Here is a 23,772-nt window from a genome sequence, read left to right as displayed (position 1 = left end):
ACCTACGCATGTTCCGCGCTTAGCTACTCATTTGGTATTATTAAGTGGACAAAAACAGATATAGAGGCTCTTCAGCGAAAAGTACGAACACACCTCACAAAGGCACAAAAACACCATCCTAAAAGTGCAGTAGAAAGAACAACATTACCACGGAATCTAGGAGGAAGAGGACTTATGGATATAGGTGAGCAATTAGATAAACAAATTGCTAATTTAAGAACTTATTTTCAGATGCAGGCTGAGACATCTACACTCTACATCGCGCTATCTGCGCAGTAGATGACACAACACCGATCAAACTGAGGGAACCAGAAATGCGCATAAACCACCTTACTAAGGACGAAAAAGTGCGTGCCTGGATGGGTAAACCTCTGCACGGGCGACATCCCAATGAGGTCAGCCAAGATTATGTCAACAATATAGCGTCGAACTACTGGTTGACATCAGGAAAGATGTTCCCTGAGACGGAGGGTTCATTACTGGCCATTCAGGATCAGGTTATACCAACCCGAAATTACCTGAAATATATCATCAAAGACCCTCAGGTTCAAAACGACAGATGCCGATATGGATGTCAAGCCCAAGAAACCATCCAACATCTTACAGGGGGCTGCCAAGCATTTGCTGCAACTGAATACAAGGAACGGCATGACGCAGTGGGAAAAATCCTTCATCAAGAGATAGCTATCAAGCTTGGACTTCTCCAAACAGACCATCTCCCGTATTATCAATACGTCCCTGAGAGTATGCTTGAGGATGGCAACTACAAGCTATACTGGGACCGCACTGTGCTTACAGACCAAACAGTGGCACATAATAGACCAGATCTCGTACTAGTTAATAAATTAACAAGACAAACAACACTAATTGATGTGGCGATACCTAACAACAATAATCTACGTAGTAAATTTACTGAAAAGATCGCCAAGTACAGAGATCTAGAAATTCAAATACGAAGGCAATGGAGAATGCAAAGTACCCAGACGATACCGATTATGATGTCTACTACTGGAGTCATTCCGAAGACCCTCCTCGAAAGCATAAAAAAGCTGGGTCTGAATGAACATCTTTATAAGACCATGCAGAAAGCTGTACTACTCGCGACGGCCAGGTGCGTACGAAAATTTCTGGGAGATACACCTGCGTTCCAAGTCACCTAGGGCTCGATAACACGGAAAGAGTCCCACCAGAGCTCAATCCTTTTGATACCGTAGGTATCTGGGATGAGTCAATTTTCCCCTTAGAGGGAGTGTGAGCCGTATGGCTAAATCTGGATAATAATAATAATAATATCTCCCCAGAATATGACAGTTCCTCCTTTATATCTGTGAACAGATCTGTACACGGCCATTAATAATGACATTGCTTTATCAGAATGACATTAGTAATGATCGTGTAATGATGACAAAGTTGGAATGATAAACAGTAATGATGCGAAACCCGATTTTCTGATTTCGGCATATCATTACTCTAAGCGGGAGGGGATACTGTCATAACTAATGATCCTATACGTTGCAGTAAATCATTACCTTAAACGACGATTTAAACGACATATCTTGGTGCAGATATCGGTTCAGACCATAACCCTCTAATAGCTGACATCCAAGTAAAGCTCAAAAAAGTCGAAGAAAGCCCCATAACACCAAAATTACATATGTCAGCATCCAACAAAACGCTAATAGAAAATGACCTGAATAATCAGCTAAAGAATTCAACAAATGAAAACAATATGGAATACGTTTAAAGATCTTACCATTAAAGTAATGGAAAAATATATAACAACGATGCAGAGGCACAAAAAACAACAATGGATGACTGATGAAATCCTGGAATTGATGGAGCAGTGAAGAAAATTGAAAGATAACAAGACAGAATACAAAGAAAAACAGAAAGTAATTAAACAAAAAATAAAGGTCGCTAAAGAAAAATGGATGGAGGATAAATGCAAGGAATTAGAAAAGTTGAATGAAAAACATGATACTTTTAATATGTTTAAAAAAGTTAGAGAAGTAGCTGGTCTTTATCATAAGAAAACTCCACATAATATAACCGATTTGTCAGGAAAAATGATAATAGACGAACACGAATTTCCAACTACCTGATATAATTATATAAATGAACTGTATAATGATGATAGACCCGAAGAACTGGAAACTTTAGATGAAGGTGAAGGACCAGAAATACTAAAATCAGAAATACAACATGCTATAAAACTGGCAAAAAACAAGAAAGCCGTTGGGCCTGACAGCATACCTACACATGACAAATGAGGAAAACATTGAAATACTAGTCAAACTTTTCAATGATGTTTATTCGACTGGTGATATCCCTGAAGATTGGTTAAAGTCCGAATTCATAACCCTACCAAAAAAACAACTTCCGAAAAACTGTAGCGATTATAGAATGATAAGCCTTATGAGCCACACTTTGAAAATCTTTCTACGTATCATCCACAGTAGAATCAGAGATAAATGTGAAGAAGACCAGTATGAAACACAATTTGGCTTCAGAAATGGACTGGGAACCCGGAATGCACTCTTTACACTAAATGTATTATTGCAGAAATGCCGAGATCAAAGGAAAGACGTCTTTGCTGTATTTATTGACTATGAGAAGGTCTTTGATCGACTACAACATCACAAATTAATTAAAATATAAAAGGATAAAGGAGTTGATAGTCAAGATGTACGAATCATAGAAAAATTATACTGGCTTCAAACAGCCACAGCTTGCATAAATGGAACATCAACAGAAATATGCAAAATACAAAGAGTTGTCAGACAGGGTTGTATACTGTCCCCACTGTTATTCAATTTATATTTAGATAGAATATTTAAGGAAGCCCTGCATAATTTGGAATGAGGTGTAAAAGTTAATGAAATTCTGATAAATACAATCAGATATGCAGACGATACAGTTATTTTAAGTGATGGTATGAATGGATTACAACACCTTTTAAATGCCATTGACACAGTGGGAAGAGAGTTTGGCTTAAACATAAACTGATCAAAAACAAAATTCAAAGTAATTAGCCGTTTGGCCCATCAAGATTCACGGTTATATATGTTGATGTTCATATAATTCAAAGAGTATCCAGTTTTAAATATCTTGGTTGCCATATTACTGAACTAGATCCAGATAAAGAGATAAAATGTAGAATCGAGATAGCCCGCACGACATTTTTAAAAATAAGGTCATTCTTCCGTAATGATAACTTGCAACTTCAATTTCGAAAGCGTATGATTAAATGTTACATTTGGTCAGTCCTCTTGTATGGTGTCGAAGCACGGGCATTAAAAATATCCACCATTAATCGTTTGGAGGCCTTTGAAATATGGCTGCACAGACGTACACTGAAAATACCATGGACGGCTATGATGACAAATATGGCAGTCCTTAAGGGAGCAAATTCTGACCGCGAGCTGCTTGATAACATCAAATATTGCAAGATGGCCTATTTTGGACACGTAGTAAGGGGAGACCGGTATAATATTCTTTAACTTATTATGATGGGTAAAATCGAAGGACGCAAAGGAATTGGTAGAAAGCAGGACTCTTGGTTGAAGAATATCCGAGAGTGGACAGGAATAAAGAAAGCAGAACAATTATTTACAATATCTCGAGACAGAGACAGTTTCGCCATGTTAATCGCCAACGTCAAGGGGACTTGATAGGGCACGGTAATAATAAGAAGAAGTTATTTAAACATTTTTTCATTGTATCTAAAAAGTATGCAGGTGCACTCTATTTGAGTTAGATAATCAAATGCTTAATTTTTTTAAGTTTTTTGTTTTAAATTTAACAGAGTATCTGGTAGCACCAATTTGACACTTGATTTACTTGGTCTCTTGATCTTGTAGGCATTAGCCATTTTTGCCTAGATAATGCGAAATATAATTTTCATTATAATCAATTGTGGCTTAGTTCAATAGAAAATAATATTTAACTTTTAACATGTCACAAGATGAGAGTTTCAGAACCTCTTTATAAATAATGTTTTTCTTTTAAAAAAAATAAAGCTGTGCCGAAACCACGGACTGAACCAGGAACCTTTTTAGAACCTTTTATATCTTCAGTCGAACTCTCTCCCAACTAAGCTATTTCGGCTGTTGCTTAGTAAAAAAATACGCCATTCGTATTATTATTTTATTATATCTGCCTTGGTAAACCAAAGACCACAAATATACTGAAGAAAAGACTTAGTATTCACAGTAAAAGTACTTAGTAATCACAGTAATAATGATCGTTTAATGTTCAAGAGTGACGATAATATGGAAAGATGTGAGTTTCAAAAGTAAAGTCATTATTATTGATCGTGTAGTCCAGGGCGCATCTGTTTTGAGATGGACTTTGAGAGGTGACTCAAATTTTTTTGCAGAAATTGCTTGAAAATAACTCAAATAATAATATTTGAGTTATCCTCCTACTCAAAATGGTCCGGAACATTGTTTAAATATGTCAAAATATCAAAATATTATTAAGGAAAAATTCGATTTTTTTATTGGTTTTTTTATTATAACTTTAAAAATATTTATTTCTGGGAAAAGTTGTACTAACATAAAAGTTGAGTAAATAAATTTACTGCAATATAAAATTAGTTAGAAATTAAAAAATAGTCACCCTTGTTGCAAAATAGCAATAATTGCGAAAAAAACGATACAAAAACAAGTATTCGCATTTTACGTTTTTGAACCATTTGTGCTACACTTAGGACCTTCATAGTTTACCCAGAAAAACTATATGATATAGTAACACAACACTGTAAATTTTATTAAGATCTGTTTAACAGATTTTGCAAAATAAATTTTGCAATCCAGCTTTTGCAAAAAAATTCATTTTTTTAAATGTTGCAGGATTAAAAATAAAGCAGATAGCAAGTTGATTTTTTTTGCTTATAGAAGTGTACTGTACCTTTTATTTGCAATTTGCAAAATTAACATCGATTATTTATCATGGTGTCAGGAAATTTTTAAAATAAACATTAATTTTTGGTGCTACGCGCAGGACAGCGGTGTTCGATTAACACAAGTTGATTTCCACCAATCCCCCACTTGGTGAGGCTTTTAGAAATCTCTCATATTGCGATTACACCAACTCACATACATATCGCACACCTAGTTCAATTGTGCCACAACTGCAAAAAATTCGAATTTTGGGTTAAGGCTGTAAAATATTGCCTATATAATGGCCCATCTAATTCAATACAGCCTGAACTAAAATATTGTTTTGGATAAGTATAAAGTAAGTTACTTCGGTATTTCACTGTAGGGTTTTTGGAGGTTTTGAAAATGCAATATGGCCATAACTGGGAGATGTGGCGATAATATACACTGCCACAACACAACCGATGTAATTCAATACGTTCAATATGGCCACAACTGCAAAAATCAAGAGAGATGTGGCGATAATATACACTGCCACAATACAACCGATGTAATTCAATACAGCAACAACTGCAAAAATCAATTGCTTTTTTCATTATGTTGCCGCCGTATCTCCTAGGTATCGTTTTATAAATGACTTTCTTCACAATGCAATATCGCCATAACTATCAAAATCATAATAACGTTTTATTTTTAAAAAATTGTAATAAGATCCAGCGAATAACTGTATAATATGCTACGTAAATTGTAATTTCGAAGCCAGTCATTCTCAAAATAAATTATTTACAGGGCATAACGCGTTTGCTACAGAACGTTTTGCTCATTTCTCGAGAATATTCTGTTTTGCACTTGTGGCACTATTGAACTAGGTGTGCGATATAATAGCTCAAACTTTGAAGACTTTGATGCTTTTTTGCAAACTATTACGGTAATTAAATCAAGATACCATGTAAATACTGCAATCAGCTTCAATATTTTAAGAAATTTATTAGAAAACTGGCCAGAATGAACAGTTATTTACACAGATGCATCAAAGTCTTCTTTTGGCACTGGATGCGCTTTTTATATCCCCTCAAAAAGTATAGAAAACATGTTTACACTGGATCATAATTTTTCAATTTTTACTGCTGAAGCCATAGCAATTTATGAAGCATTAAAGTATTTTAAGAGTTACAATGACAGCTCGGCAACAATTGCGTCTGATTCTTTGTCGGTTATGTTAGCCATTGAGACTATGTTTTTACCCAGTAAAAACACAAATATTTACATTCTTCTAATTAAAAAAATTATTTTTGAATTACACCATGAGCAAAGAACAGTTAGATTTTTGTGGATTAAAGCTCAAATAGGGCTCGAGTATAATGAGCATGTAGATATATTAGCTAAGAAAGCCATTGATTCTGGTGCGAAAACTGATTATAAGCTCTGCATTCCAGATGTATTTATAAAAATCAAGAATGATCTAAACAAGCAGTGGAAACAAGAATATTATGAATATAGTCCACACTCCCACTCACAATATGCACTGATACAACCCACAATCCCGAGTGAATTTTGGTTTAAAAATTACTCTGTCCCACGTAGATATATTACATCTATTATCAGAATGAGATCTGGACACGCGTGTTATCCAGCCCATCTGGCAAAACTTAGAATTTTAAGTTCCAATTTATGCGAAAATTGTCAAAAACAAGCAGATTTAAACCATATTTTCTTTGAATGTACAAAATATATACATCAAACTGATGACTTAATAAAAAATTTAATCAAACATAAAATCCTTCCTCCCTATAACATTTGCTACCTTTTGTCATTAAATAATAAAACCGTATAATATGACTATTTAACAGAATTTATTTCAAAAAGTAACCTTAACTTGTGAGCACAGTTAAACTAATAACCTTTGTTTTACCCCATTTGTTTAAAACCTTCTTTCCGTGAGCCAGTCTAGTTTGTGTATTAATTTAATGTCTTGATGGGTCCCTAGACGAGAAGCGAGTAACCATGTGTATTCCTTACTGATAATCAAATAGGTATTGTGATAATTACTTTCTTTTCTTTGCTTTAGGAAGAACTTAAAAAGTTGTGACTGGCTGAATGTCAAAAGTCTGTGCAAAAAAAAAGATTTCCACCAAAATTTCTTCCAAAATCTTTATCTAATATAAATATTATTTTCTTACTCTATATTTTGTTGTATTTTAATATTTTAGTTCCACAAAAATCAAACTAATTTTATTATTGTTTGTAAAATATTGTTTAAACAATTGCATATGTTTAAAAATAATAAACTTTTATTTTCTAAGTTAAAATATATGATCAAAGAAAGTTTTTGCTAAAAAAGTGTTATTTCAAAGGATAGAGTATGTGTTTTTATTTTGCAATAAACAAAATTATTTATATCGAAATGTAATAAAAATTAAAATGTATCAATCATTATCAAAGGTCATTGGAATGCCCAATCAGAGCAAACTATCCGCTGTCCTGCGCGTAGCACCAATAATTAATGTTTATTTAAAAAAATTCCTGACGCCGTGGCAGTTAATCGATTTTAGTTTTTCAAATTGAAAATGAAAGGTACAGTACACTTCTATAAGCAAAAAAAAAATTCAACTTGCTATCTGCTTTATTTTCAGTCCTGTAACATTTTGAAAAAATGAATTTTTTTTGCGAAAGCTGGATTGCAAAATTTATTTTGCAAAATCTATTGAACCGATCTTGAAATGTAATTTACAGTATTGTTTTACTGTATCATAAATAGTTTTTCTGGGTGAAATATGAAGGTCCCAAGTGTAGCATAAATGGTTGAAAAACGTGAAATGCGAATACTTGTTTTTGTATGGTTTTTTCGCAATTATTGCTATTTTGCAACAAGGGTAGGAAATTTAATTACGCAACTTTTATGTCAGTACAACTTTTCTCGAAAATGAATACTTATATGAATGAAAGTTATAATAAAAAAATGAAAAAAAAAATCGAATTTTTCCTTAATTTTTTGACATTTTGATTATTTAAACAATGTTCCGGGCTTTTTTGAGAGGGAGGATAACTCAAATATTATTAGTTGAGTTATTTTCAAGCAATTCCTGCAAAAAAAATTAATTCACCTCTCAACGTCCAAATGTACTAATATTTTTGCAGATGCGCCCTGGTCTACGTGTATGTATTAATCAGGCCGTATGACAGTTTTCGTTCTTGCTTGTCGAAGTACACGAATTTGTTAGTCATCTGATTTTACACAAATCCTGGTTTAGTCTAAAAATAGCACATTTTGCTAATTACCAATATTATAGTTTTGGTGCCGAAGACACTAATTTATATCCCTCAGAGACATTCCTTGCTCGACAAGACCAACAATAGTTACAATATTTCTCCTTTGCTCGTCAGATAAGAAATAAATATTGGTTATATGAAAATAAATATTCCCACCGTTATAGTTTTGGTGCTGAAGACACTAATTTATGTCCCTCACAAACATTCCTTGCTCGACAAGACCAACAATATTTACAATATTTCTCCTTTGCTTGTCTGATAAGAAATAAATATTGGTTTGAAACAAATAGCACCTGTACAATTATTAAAGTATCTGGCAAGATACTCTGCGTTATTGACTTGGTTTATAATTTGACAAATTGCAAACTATAGTTTATTATATGTATTGACAGGGTATTACTGTAATTAATTGCCCTGCAATATATTAAAACAAAATTAAAATTGAACGATTTATAACTCTTTATCTTCCTTTTTTTTTATTACAGTTAATGATCATCGTTTATTGTGCCATAATCTGAACAGTTTATCTGCACACTTCTATTATTTTGTAGGTACCTACTGCATCATGTGTTAGTGTTGCTCATTTATTTATTATGATTATTTTGTTTAATAGATGAACTGCCTACCAACAGATTAATTTGTTTTTCCTCCGTCGTATTGAAATTTGAAAGGAGCCCAGCACTTTTCTTACGTAAAAGTGGTTTCAGTTAAATTACCTGAAACTTTGCAGAGAGGTAGTGTTGGTCATGCTGATGAAAAATGTACTCATTGCCCTAAGACTCAGAAATCAATTGTTTTCAAGTTACAGATCAGCTTACTACGATCGTTACTGATACAAATCAGGTTGCTACGATCGTACGATGTTATTTCTTTCCTATATTGTTGTAAAGAGTTGAGTGGTGGACTCTTACAGACGCCAGCTGCAAGAAAATTGAGGCTTTCGAAATGTGGCTTTATCGTCGAATCCTGAAGATATCTTTTACCGACCACGTTATCAATCCAGGTGTTTTATAAAGAATACAAAACAAAGAGCTGCTAACCACAATACTGCCGTCCTAAGAAAGAAGGTAGTATCCCCACAAATGTAAGTTTCGAGATAATGCAGATTTTGATAAACGGGGCTGAGCCACCATGAAAATATTTATGGATTTCAGAATTGTTTAATTGCGTTGTAGTTCTTTTTAATACCATTGGATAAGTTTATTTTTTTATAAGATATTTTTGTAAATTTTAATGAAAATGGTGGTTACTACTTTAAACAAGGTATGTTATTACACATTTGCTTAAAAGTAGTCAAGCAGTTGCTAGATTAAAAAGCAGCATCTCCATTTTTTTCCGTAGGAGATACTGCTTTTTAGGCTTGTATAAGATACTTACTGCCTTTTAACTAAGTAATGCCTAACAACAAGATGAGTTACTGCAATTTTAATAGTCTACCAGAACCAGGAATGAAGGCTTACTGCTTTGTAACTTTGTTAGGTATATTAATAATTGTATAATAACCCATATAAAAGAGCAAACTCGAAAATTGTAAAAATTGGAGATACTGCCTGCTTACTTATAGACTACAGGCCCATGTCCAAAATGGATGGGTCATATGAACCACCAGGTGACGTATATAGGACGATATAAGAGCATAAAATAATAAGATTCAGCGCTATGCCGTCACTTGTAAGCAGTCCAACTGAGCGCTGGTGAGAATTCAAAAGTGCAGGAAGAGTGGGTACATTTTGGTCATATATTTTTGTACGGCATTTTTACCATAGATAGATCCATGAAAAATAATAAGAAAGCGCGCAGTGCCGTACAAAAATGGCGAGCCACAAAGTTGGTAAATTTTTTGATTTTCTGACAATTTCCAGGGTAAATTTGGTCATTTGATTCTGTACAGCATCAGTTTCATACTGTTTCAATACAACTTCTAATCCATTATTCCGCAACGCCGTACAAAAATCACGCGACAAGGGGAAAAAATCGAGGGTTGCAATCCCCTCTCTTTCCGTGGTCCGGGGGGTGATTTGAAACAACATAAAATTAATTTATTTTGAAAGTATTTTATGCATAGATAACATTATTTTACATGCCGTACATTTTCGTTGGTCCAAAGGTTTGTAGGAAAAAAAAGCTCAAGGAAAAATCCACAGAATGAAATGGACGAAAAATCCATATAACGAAATGTAAGGTGAAATTTATGACGATATTTTTTTATGCGGCATTTAAATAGTTAATTTGTACTTAATGCAATAATTTATAAAAAGTTAACGCCGTACAAATCTGAAAGTTCATATTGATAAAAAAGTAATAAAAATATTAAATAAATATAATTTACATATATGTATTTATATCGCTTAAGGAGCAACGTTATGTTACGACGTTTAGCATTTGTAGGCATATTATCTACACCTGCCTATAATACTGTACTGTGTGCTAAGTAGTCGTTTTCTAGTAGTAATTTTTCTAAAGAATAGTAGTTGTTTTATTTATTCACATCATTACAATGAAACAAATCAATTATTTATTAGTTTTATTTTTAGTTTTATTTACAGTTTCAATTCTTGGATATTATATACCTACACACCCTTTCACTTCAGTTAGACGTCATAATGATTTTATCACATATTATCAATAATAATTGTTCTCTTCAAAAATATGTTAATACCGTACAGTATCAAATGACCATAAAATACTATGTACCTTTAAAATGGTAGCGTCATTATCATCAACCTAAAAGATATGGTATGCATTAAAATGTACGGCATCATTTTTTCCTAATTTATTTATCTTAATACTATTTAAAACAAAGGATAAATGTATAAAATTGCTATATTTTATTAATCTATGAATATTTAAACTGTGGCAATATTTTAAAAAATTTCTGTTTTTGTATTTCTCTATATTTTTTTTAGAACAGTTTCTTTTGAACGGCAATACTATATAACAATTATATTTTACAATATAATATTAAAGAAAAAGTTGCCGTACAGAGTCAAATGATTTTTTTAGCTTTATAAATCAAGTATACCATGAAATTAGCATAAGTATTAATATACATTCAAATGAACAATAATTTTTTGACGGCATTATTTTTAATAGTACTTTTGAGTGCTAAATAATGTTTTGGAACCGAAGCCGTTTAAATCTCCCACCGGACCACGGAAAAAGAGGAGATTGCAACCCTCGATTTTTCCCCTTGTCGCATGATTTTTGTACGGCGTTGCGGAATAATGGATTAGAAGTTGTATTAAAACAGTATGAAACTGATGCCGTACAGAATCAAATGACCAAATTTACCCTGGAAATTGTCAGAAAATCAAAAAAATTTACCAACTTTGTGGCTCGCCATTTTTGTACAGCACTGCGCGCTTTCTTATTATTTTTCATGGATCTATCTATGGTAAAAATGCCGTACAAAAATATATGACCAAAATGTACCCACTCTACGTGCACTTTTGAATTCTCACCAGCACTCAGTTGGACTGCTGACAACTGACGGCATAGAGCTGAATCTTATTATTTTATGCTCTTATATCGTCCTATATACGTCCCCTGGTGGTTCATATGACCCATCCATTTTGGACATGGGCCTGTAGTCTATTAGGACGGCAGAATAAAAGCAGCCAAAATCGAATAACTCAGTCATATCATGAGGAACAGCGAGAGAGGTGTTTGGTAAAGAATGGGCCATAGGTTAACCTTAGATTCTTGAGGTTAAAATAGGTCGATTTAAGCTAAGTTACTTTAATACAAAAGTTGAAAATAACCTAAATACAGGGTGTCAAAGTTAAACTTTTATTTTATTTATTTTTGAATATTTCCTGACAGGCATGGGACAACAACACCAAATTTGGTAAGCGGTGCTGGTATTGTACAATCTACTAAATTATGTTAAACAAACGTTTCTGGCTACTGAAAGAGGCGTGCGACGGGGGAACGTGAATGGTTGACCATTCCCCAAATCTACGCCACTGGCGGAATTGTTGTTTTGGTACTATTTTTTGATTTTCCAATACTTTATATGTAAAAAACATACTCTTCATTCGTAACGATAAAGCCATTAGTTTTCGAGATATTTGAAGCTAAAAACGAAGGAGCATAATACAATAATCAAAATAAGTGTGCCTTTGATTTTTAACTTCAAATATCTCGAAAACTAATGACTTTATCGTTACGAATGAAGAGTATATTATTTGCATAGAAAGTATTGGAGAATCTAAAAATTATTCTAAAATAGCAGTTTCATCAGTGGCGTAGAATTTGGGTAGGGTCAACTATTTACTTTTCCCTGTCGTACGCCTCTGGTATTAACCTTCTTCTTCTTCAAATGCAAATCCACTAATGGATGTTCACGATCACATTTTCCATTAACTCTCTGTTTCTTGCAATGTGTATCAGAGATTGTATGTCGTTAATCCCTGTCCATTGCCTTATGTTTCGGAGCCAGGACATTTTCTTGCGTCCTATTCCTCTCTTGCCTTCAATTTTACCCTGGAATATTAGTTGAAGGAACTGATATTTTTCGTTTCGCATGATGTGACCCACATACGCCGTTTTTCTTTTCTTGATGTTTTCGAAAAGCTGACGTTCTTGGTTGATTCTTTTAAGAACATCCACATTTGTGACTTTCGCCGTAAATGGTATCTTTAGGATACGGCGATAAAGCTACATTTCGAAGGCTTCTTATCTGCTTATATCCCTCGTTTTGAGTGTCCAGCCCTCTATGCAATATAGAAGCACCAACCACACGTAGCATTTAGTAAACCTTAGTCTCAGTGTAAGGTCGAACTCTGAGCAGGTCAGTACCTTCCTGAATTTTACGAAAGCTTGTCGCGCTTGCTCAATGCGACAATTTACTTCCCTGTCCGATGCCCAGGCTTCAAAAAGCCACGTTCCTAGGTATTTGAATTTGCTCACTCTCTCAATGGACTTAGTATTCAGTGTTATGGTGGAGTATTCAAATGCATCCAAGTTTCTGGAGATGATCATGAATTTGGTCTTTTTGGTGTTAATCTCTAATCCCATTCGCTTATTGTATTCTCCGATTATAGTGACAAGTTGTTGAAGATCTGCTAAGTTGTCGCAAATTAAGACAGCATCATCAGCATATCGCATGTTGTTGATCAATACTCCATTCACTTTGATTCCCATCGCTGCATCTTCCAAAGACTCTTGAAATATGGCTTCCGAATAAATGTTAAATAAAAGAGGGGAAAGTACACATCCCTGTCAAACACCCCTTCTTATATGTATGGATTTAGATGTAGAATTGTCTATTTTTAATTGTGCTGCCTGATACCAGTACAAGTTTTCAATGCATCTTATGTCTTTTTGGTCTATATCAAGCTTCTTGAGGATCTGCATTAACTTGTGATGTTGAACACGATCAAACGCTTTCTCGTAGTCTAAAAAGTACAGGAATACGTCCTTCCTCTGATCGTAACAATTTTGGACCAACACCTGTGTTGCTACTATTGCAACACATGTTCCCAAACCTTGCCTAAATATTTTTAAAGTGTTACTCATCAGGCTAATGAGTCTGTGATCCTCACATCTTTTTGCATTGGCTTTTTTATGTAGGAGAATAAATGTAGAGAGCAACCACTGTTGAGGATAGCAACCAGTTTCATAAATAAAATTAAATATTTTATGTAGTGCTGAAATTCCCCTTTCGTCTAGTAGTTTGAGTATTTCTGAAAGGATTTCATCAGTTCCAGGTGCCTTATTGTTTTTTGAATATAATATTGCCTTTTCTATTTCCTCTTTAGTGATTGAAGGGCTAGTCAGCTGGTCATATGTATAAACTTCACTCATGGGTCTTTCTTCATGAAAGAGCTCCTGGATATAGTTTTCCCATATATGAATTTTCTCTTTTTCACCTAGCACTATTTGGTTATCCTGATTAACTATAATAGTTGGTCTTCGTTTTCTGTATATTCCAGCAGTCTCCTTAAGCTTTTTATGTAAATTCCGGTCGTCGTGCTGTCGTTGTAAATGTTCTAGATCGATACACTGTTGCTTAAGCCATTAATTTTTTGCTATTCTTATCTTTGCTTTTATTTGCCTGTTAATGTTTTTATACATATGGCTGCCACCTGGGTCATTCTTATGTCGTCGTCGTTCATTTATTAGTAATAGCATTTCTTCTGTCATCCATTTTTGCTTCTTGTTCTTTGGTTTGTACCCCAAGTTGCTTTTCATGATGTCTGTTACAGCACTTGTAATCGTATTCCATGTTGGTGTTAGATCTTCGGTAATGTTTGTCGTCAATATTTGAATTTGTGTGTTTATCTCATTACTTATTTCTGCTTGTATCATTGGATCTTTCAATTTATCCAATGCGATCTGTTGTTGAGTTTCAGGCTTGTTTTTGCATGAAAGAGCGATCTTTATGACGGCCACTAATAGTACATAGACAGAAGGCACATCTGCTCCAGGATATGTGCAAGCTCTTTTGACAGTTGTGCTAAATCTACCGTTGATGAGAATGAAGTCTATCTGATTTCTTATTATGTTCTGAGCTCTATCGGCTGGAGATTTCCAAGTATAAAGGCGACGGGGGTGGAGTTGGAACCATGTGTTGGTAACATGTTTTCTTCCTTATATATAACTTCTCATGTGGTATTAACCACAAACGATTATTTAACATAATTTAGTAGGGTGTACAGTATCTACCCTTTCTGCCAAGTACCATATGGATATGTCAAATAGTTTTATAGTACCGGGCAGACATAGTTCTTAAAGTTTTAAATAAAGAATAAATTATTAAAAAAAAGAACACTTTAAAATAATTTGACATATCCGTGTGATACTTGGCAGAAATTGTAGACCTATTTTATGCTCAGGAATCTAAGGTTAAGCTATGGCTCATTTTTTACCAAACACCCTGTATATGTAGAGTGCTGCAACTAATTTTACAAGTAAAAGTAGAAGGAGAACGAGGATCAGGAAGGCGAAGGATTTCCTGGCTGAAAAATCCACATAGGTGGTTCAACACAACAACCACAAATCTTTTCAGAGCAACTGTATGGATAGTACAGATAACCAGGCGACCATCATGGCAATCAGAAGAAAAAGAAGAAGAAGTTACAAAGGTTCAAAATGTCGGTTTATAGTTTAATTATATAATACATATGTGTATAATATACAGGGTGTTAATAGTAAAAAAGTTAAACAAAGTTTAGGGGGTGATTCAGAACTCAATAATTATTGTTTCTGAGTTGCAAAGTTTGAAGGTATCGGTTTTTAGTCGATTTAAATGATACCGAGTTGTATAATATACAAGGTGTTAGAAAATAAGTGCAACAAATATTAGGTAGTAATTTTTATAAAAAAATAATGACAATTTGCCATATGTAATGTATATATAAATGTATGTCTGGAAATGCTTTCTTTTCCGAGATACGGAATATTGAAATTTTTCTTACAGACTGCCTATTTATTGCCCTAAAACCAGTTGAGATATGCAAGTAAAAATTGGTAGGTTTTAAGAGGTAGTTATTTTATTTTGGAGGAGAAGTTTGGAGTCTAGGTATTTTTTAGCTGTTTGGCATTCTACTGACAGCTTCTATCCATATATAGACCCACACAAAACTGAACGTCTTTTAGGAAATTCGGATATTTATGTATGACTCTCTTGGTTATTAGAGAGTCTTTCCCCATAGTTCAGTGGGATATCGTACCCAGGATATCTCAGATCCCAAATTTATGTTTATTGAAATTCAGATGCCGGATACATATTGAACGTGTGGAACGGTGCGTTTCCAAATACATGATTATAAAAAACGGACTAAAAACCGAAACTTGAGACTCTATACTCAGTAACACTTAATTTCTTAGGTACGTTTACAAGTAAATAAAAAATATACCAAGAATACTTTGTCGAATACGGCAACCAATAAAAAAATATTTATATAGGTATTTAACTATGTAAAAAGTTGAATAACAATTTTTTAAGGGAATGGTCGAATAATAGAATTGGACAGACGGCTTTGTAAAACCGTAATATAGAGGGCAAACAGGAATACCATAAATAGAGAGATAAGTTGTATAAAGTGTTTTATATAAAGTCATCTTTTAGTTATTATCGCTTTTAAATTTAATGAAATGAAAAAATTATGACGGATACGAATGGATTAATCCACTTATGTAGTGATCATTATTAGTCATAGATATATTAATCCTGTTGTTATTAGATAAAAAATCACATTAAATAGTTCTAAAATAATTTATATCAGATTTTTTATTTGGAGTATTCGGATTAATTAAAGTATGTCAAAAATTCGTATGATATATCCCATCAGCAAAAATTAGCTGATATTCTACCCATGGAGTATTCATTCTTTTCAGTTTTCCATTTTTATCATTATTGTGAAATATTACCATTGGTACTTAAAGGGCCAATTTCTCATATCGAGTTCAACTCCAGTTTAACCTGAAATTTTAGTGAACGTCAGCTCAAAGTCAAAATCGTCTTTCTTAATTCACGTTCAACCGATGGCAGTTTAAACTTAAACGATGGTTGAACGCTGGAATTCGGCCGTTCAAAGATTTCTGAACCCAGTTCAGATGATTTCATGGATTGCGCATGCGTTGTATTAACACGAAACGCTGTCAAAATATAAATATAACCTATTTTATTATATTAAGCCTAACGATAAAATATAATATTATTTTTGTTTTTATAACATTTATTTATAATTATTAAAATGACTATTTGACTATAAATACTTAAATGTAACTTTATTCAAAAACAGCATAAAAAGGTAGTTCAAAATGGCGACAGTTTTTTACCTTTTGCCATCTATTGGCATTTCTCGGAAGCTGTAGAACGTGCACTGACATGAACGTGCAATGAGAAATGTATTCCAAACAAAACCGAAGTTCACCGGTGAACCTGGTTCAACTTAACCATAGATTACCGCAGGTATGAGAAATCGCCCCTTAGTCGCATTTTTTCACATATTTATAATGTAGATTGAACATTTAATCCAATCACTGTTTGGTTTTGTGGCTATATAGCAAGGACATGTGGCTATATGTGAAACAGAAATACGTAGGAGAATAGGCATGGCCAAAAACGCTATGAGTCGATTATCGAAAATCTAGAAAGATCGCTCCTTGTCGAAGAACACCAAAATAAGATTAGTACGTGCCTTAATTTTTCCCATATTTAATTACGGATGCGAAACATGGACAATGAAATCGGACGACAGAAAAATGATTGACGCCTTTGAAATGTCGTGCCTTAAAAGAATGCTTCGGATCTTATGGACGGAACACAGAACAAATCACTCAATCCTCCAAGAGCTTAATATTCAGACTCGACTTTCCTCTATTTGCCTCTCCACCGTCTTAAAATTTTTCGGCCGTATTGCAAGAAGAAGTGATGATAATCTTAAGAGACTTATAATTTCGGGAAACGTTGAAGGGCGCAGAAGTAGAGGTCGCTCACCTACTCGATGGACGGATCAAGTACAGAAAGCCAGTGGAAAAACATTCTCTGAATCCATGAAGGAAGCTCAGGACAGAAACCGATGGAAAGAGATAGATAGCAATGACAATGAGTTCACTGAAGATGTACTGATAAGTCCGAGAACATTCTGAACAATCAATATAATCCTTTCAGATTTACAAATGTATTTTTTTTTAATTAAATCTGTCTTTGTCGGCTGTCAATAAATGCCTCATGCCTCCATTCTGCATGCTGCCAACGTACGCTTCCGATGGTAAAGTTTTTTGACCTTACCATAATCAAATATCTGTAATCTGTAATGTATTTTTTTTTGTGTGAGAGTCCTTTGTGCCCGTATTTGATGTTTTCGATGTTACAACTACAACAGACAACATCATTAGAAATTTTTTTTCCAAAAGTCAGACAAAGTTTTTTCTACCAACAAAAAACTGCATAAGAAGTAAAAGTTTTTAAATCTTACATGGGATCCCTCTCTCTTCTTAGTAGTATTTTGAAATTATTGACTATAGCTTTGAAGATAGTTTTATAAGCCGAAAGCGCTCAGCTAGGATTTATATATTTTACACACTTCAAAAGTACGTTTCTCCCTATCTTTTAGTTGCCTTTTGGATTTATTAGAATCATTAATTCTTATTTAAATTTTATACCAATTACACAAAGGAGTTTTTACTTCACGTTTAAAAGAATTTTATTTGATTTTTTAAATATAAAATAGAACTTCTTCCTCTAAAATAAAACTTTTAATTGTTTCAGTTGCCTGGAATCATGTTATTGGCATTTTATAGAAGAACGGTTTTGCTTCGACGAAAGCATAGCCAATTATCAGGAACCAATTACAAAAGACGAAAAAAACAATAACTTTTGCGACAATATGGCGTTTTACGATAGCGTATCTGTGATAGCTGGAAGGGCAATAGTAACAATAGATCCCCTACCGGAAAAAAAGTGAGTAGTATATTTTAATATTTATATTAATTGCCAAAATTATACATTGTTGTGTTGTTACAACAAAGCGATGTTGCCTTTGTATACAAACGATATTATCTGCATGTGATCTTAGACAAGGCCAGAGAACAGGAAACGAGGCCGCAATTAAAAAACAAAGAAAAATTCAAACTTTTTTCAATTTTTGTAGTGAAATATTTTTTGTTCTTTATTGCGTGAATTTTTTTCAGAAATTTCGCTCGAAAACCATTTTCTCAACCAAAATTTAAATTTTTTTCTTATTTTAATACTATTATTAAATACGTAAATATTTGGATACTTGTGCTTAAGAACTGGTGGTCTCCTTCTATCGTCCATATATCGACATGGCCTCTCCCTCTTAGTCGTCTACCTTTGTAAGGTTTGTAGTACTATGCTGTATACTTATAAGAAATTCGCATAATTTTAAGTTAACTTTTATAAAGTCGCCAAAGCAATAAATAAAGACTATTAATATCGTTATTGTTAATCACAGAAGGAATCTGAATACCTTGAGACCACTGCTCGAAAAAAAAAATGTCGTTATAGTAAAGTTCTCGATAATGTAGAGATTTTTAATCAAAATTGAATTAGAGACACTATTAATATGTGATTCTATATAAGCACATTAGGATTTAGAGTACATCAGAGAAGTCAATTCCACTTAAAAGTTTGTATTAAAAACTTGTACAAACATTATATTTTTAAATGCGGAAAAAGCTCAAATTTTAATAAATATTGGACATCCGTTGTGATACAAAAAAAATTTAAAAAGACTTTTTTTTAAATTGTTTTGTAAATATATTGAATATCGAATTGGATTGTTTTTTTTTTATATTCTTTCACTATCTCATCTATTACATTTAGGAGTGAAAGGGAAAAAAGTATTTTTAAAGTGTACATTTTTACACACTTACAAATTTTTTGACGTTCATTCATTTGTCAAGGGTGTGTACAAAAAGATAAATATTTTTCAATTATTACAGTTGTTATTCTAAAAAGGATTGTACTTAATAAGCTATCTCCTTGCGGTTGTTTCAAATGATTGCGATTGCGAGTGTGTTCTTATTGAATTTATGTGTTCGTATAATAATATATAGACACTTTTAGTTGTCCCTATCAGGAATGTATGGTCTTGTGTGTTATGTCCTCTGCCAAATCAACCTTGTACGTGCTCTTGCAACATAGAATTTGCTTCTGACAGCGTCCTGCGTTTCCCTCCTTGTATAATGTATAATCGTATAATGGTAAAATTATTGCCTTTAATCATTGTCTAGGCAATACGTTTTTTTTTCCATATTAGATTTATGATGTATATTAATCTTTTTTTTTTCCTTTTTTCTTATATTTCAACATCTTCTTTTCCTTTGTTGCTTTGTAAATTTTTCAGCGCTCAATAAAACAATTTTACATTTTCTTTAGTGTTTTCTTTCATTTTTTCTCCAAATTTGTCCCAGCTTTTCTTGTTCTAGTGTTTGACTATTTATGTAAATTTTGTTCTATGTATTTTGGATCTTTCATATTTTTTGTATCTTTTGTATTTTTTGTATCTTTTATATTGTTGTTTCGTTTTGTCTTGTAGGTAATTGTTTCCACAATTTATTATTTTCTTTTATTTCGATTTTTCCACCATGGTGTCCGTTTCTCTTTTCTATCGTTACTGGTGGTCCCACATACTAGTTTTACTATTTTTACTACTATTTTTACATACTAGTATTTTTCATAGCATTTCTAAATTTTCTCCTTTTTTTTTGCTATTTCGGTCATTTTTCCTTCTTTGTCCATTACCTTCTATAACTCCTCATTTTTTGAAATTTTTGTTGTTTCTTTTTAGACCAAAGGATCTGCTTTTAGGTGGATGTGAGAGGTGGCATTCAGATTTTTGCGGATAAAGTTAGGTGAAAAATTCGTTAATAATAATTGATTTATGCTCCTTCTCAAATATACCCGGAACATTAATAAAAAAATAAAATATTTAAAAATTTCAAAAACTTTCGTTTTTTTCTACTTTTTTTCCTTATAACTTAAAAACTGTTCATTTTAGAACAAAGTCCTATAGGAATAAAACAAAGATAATTAAATTATCTATCACATGTGATTGGTTAAAAATGTCTTAATTTATCATCCTTGCTTCAAAATAGCAATAAACATAAAATAAGGGGGCAAAACATGCCTGTCCTTATTCAATGATTTTCCATCACTTAGGTTAAACTTGGAACCTTCCTAATTCGCTTAGAAAATTTTTGTAATGTGCTAAAATCGTACACCAAATTTCATTAAAATTGACGTACTAGATTTTGCATAATAATTTTGCCATCTAAACTTTTTATAAAAAATTAAAAAATTTTTAAAATCTTGCACAACAAAAACTAGAACATACAAAGACTTGTCAATTTTTTAAAATATATAGAAGTACTCCACCTATCTAATGCACTTTACAGAATTAAAATCGGATTATTTAAGCAGCCTCAGCAATATTTTAAAGTTATAAACAATTTTTTGGCTTATAAACAAATTAGTGCTGTGGCTAGGAGGGGGTGCTACGGGCTCCTTTATTTAGATGGACTTACCCAAGCTTTTTATGTATTTTGAATCGTAGAACTTGAATTTTTTGGGTAACAGTTGATCCGGATGCCGATAAGATTTTAAACAAAGGACTTGAGGAATTACATAAAATCGATTTTTAGCAAAATAAAACATTTTTTTGCATTTCTTGGGTAATTCTAAGCAAAAAATGTTCTTACAAGTTTTTTCGTAGGATGCATAGTTTTCGAGATAAACGCGGTTGAACTGTCAAAAAATTGAGAAATTGCAATTTTTGAACGAGAGTAACGTTTGATTAAAAAATAAAATAGCAATTCTGCTGACAGCATTTGAAAGTTTAAGACAAAATTTGACAAAAAATATTTGCATTGCTAAAAATTAATTTTTTTATTATTAAAGCTATTTGTTTATAGGCCAAAAAATTGTTTATAAATTTAAAACATTGCTGGGGCCCCTTAAATAATCCGATTTTAATTCTATAAAGTGTATTAGATAGGTAGAGCACCTCTTTATATGTAAAAAAATTAGCCAACTTCTAAATGGTCTCCTTTTTGTTCAGAAAGATTTTAAAAAATTTGAACTTTTTTAAAAACATTTCGATTGCAAATTTATTATGCAAAATTTATTAGGTCGATTTTAATGAAATTTGGTACACGATTTAAGTATGTTACAAAGAGTTTGATGAGTGAATTACTAAGGTTCTAAGTGCCACCAAAGTAGTTAAAAAATATTGAATAACAACAGACTTATTTTGCCCCCTTATTTTGTATTTATTGCTATATTGCAGAAAAGGTAATAACTTAAGACATATTTTACCAGTCGTATATTATACAAAATTCAATTATCTTTATATTTTATTTCTGTACCACTTTGTTCCAAAACGAATCGTTTTAAAGTTATAAGCAAAGAAAGCAGAAAAAAATCGATATTTTTCGAAATTTTTAAAAATTTTAATTTTTTTATTAATGTTCCGGTCATATTTGAGAAGTAGCATAAGTCAATTATTATTACTGAAGGTGTCACCTAACTTTATCTGCAAAAATCCGAATGCCACCTCTCACATCCAAAAATAGACGTTTTTTCTCAGATCGTTACTGGGCTATTTCTTGGTTGTACATTGTTCCTCGTATTCCACATTCTTATGTTCTATGTTTTTTATTTCTATACATTTGCTTTAAATATAGTTTTCTATCCAACTACTCTCTGTTTTTTGCATTATAGTATAAATAGTCAATAATTAATTGTTCGTTTCTTGATATGACTTCTCTTGTGATCTTGTTTATATTTTTGTGCTGAAAATGTGGATTCATGTTAGTCGTGTTAATTAGAAATAAATAAAAATAAATTATAATTTTGGTTAGTTTCAAGAAAATAATAGTTATCATAACAATGCTACAATAAAATAGTAGTTCCTAAATCACAATCACGTGCTAACATGCGAAACGAAATGGACTAATATATAAAATTCTTGACATTTTATGCTCTTGAAAATGGAGCTGTATTTTGGGATTATAAGATACTGTCACTGTTCAAAAACAAGGATCTGTTTAACTATATTTAAATACTGAGTCATAAATATTATTAGATAACTTATACGATATTTTTGTGTTAGTTGATAGGATATTTGAACAAAAAGACTGGAGGCTAAGTTAGACTTCTATCAGCCTAGAGAACAAGCTGGATTATGATAGTAATACTAATAACCACTTACTAGTGATATAAATCTATTAGAGAAGTCTGCAGAATACAACAAACCATTGGCACTGATATTCGTGGACTACGACAAAGCGTTCGATGACATACCTAAACTAGCAGAAAATGTTATATTATAAGTATTAACAGAATGCCGAATATACTATGGCTATATTAACATAATCAAATATATCTACCAAAATACCACAGTTAGTGCAAGACTATCACTCAACAAGAAACAAATAAACTCTGTACCTATACAACAAGGAGGCACCGTCTTTCCAAAGCTGTTCACGACGCTTTTAGAACATATTTACTCGTAGGATTTGAACGAGTATGGTATCAACATACAGTCGGAAAAATGAAAGAATACCCATGAACGATCACATCAATCACTTATTTTGTATTTGCTCTCTTTTACTATAAGTAACAAACGTTTGTTATAGAAAAAGACAGAAAATACAAAATAAGTGATTGATGTGATCGTTCATGGGTATTTTTTCATTTTTCCGACTTTAAATCTAGAGAAGCTAAGTAATTTGAGATTCGCAGTTGAAACGTCTTAAAAATGAGTGGCGCATACAATATTCCAGCTACAAAAGATCTGATATGAATATTACGTGGCGCGAAAATGTATTTTCATTTTGATGTAAAACAAAATTCTAGGTTTATTTTAAAAGATTTTTCCATAATATTTGCTTTTGAAGTAAACGCGCCACAAAAGAGTTTCAAAATTCAAACTGTATCAAAGTTACTCTTTTGTGGCGCATTTACTTCAAATTTAGCAAATATTATGGAAAAATATTTTAAAATAAACCTTGAATTTTGTTTTACATCAAAATGAAAATACATTTTCGCGCCACGTAATATTCATATCAGATCTTTTTAGCTGGAATATTGTATGCGCCACTCATTTTTAAGGCGTTTAGCGGTTTTTTATTGTTCTATTAT

At 32.5% G+C, this 23,772-nt stretch overlaps 1 protein-coding gene across 2 annotated transcripts in view; it reads left to right on the top strand.

The window, feature by feature from the left end:
- LOC114328719 (uncharacterized) overlaps positions 1-23,772 on the top strand; it is a 144,471-nt gene that overhangs the window by 57,894 nt on the left and 62,805 nt on the right. For both annotated transcript variants that reach the window (XM_050651437.1, XM_028277662.2), the window contains one exon: positions 18,376-18,567. In XM_050651437.1, the coding sequence (XP_050507394.1) occupies positions 18,376-18,567 (192 nt within the window). The remainder of the gene's footprint in view (positions 1-18,375; positions 18,568-23,772) is intronic.

Source organism: Diabrotica virgifera, chromosome 5 (assembly GCF_917563875.1).
Source record: "Diabrotica virgifera virgifera chromosome 5, PGI_DIABVI_V3a".
Classification (NCBI taxonomy): Eukaryota; Metazoa; Arthropoda; class Insecta; order Coleoptera; family Chrysomelidae; genus Diabrotica; species Diabrotica virgifera.
Note: the sequence above shows the minus strand (reverse complement) of the source record. Positions and strands in the feature narration are given on the sequence as shown.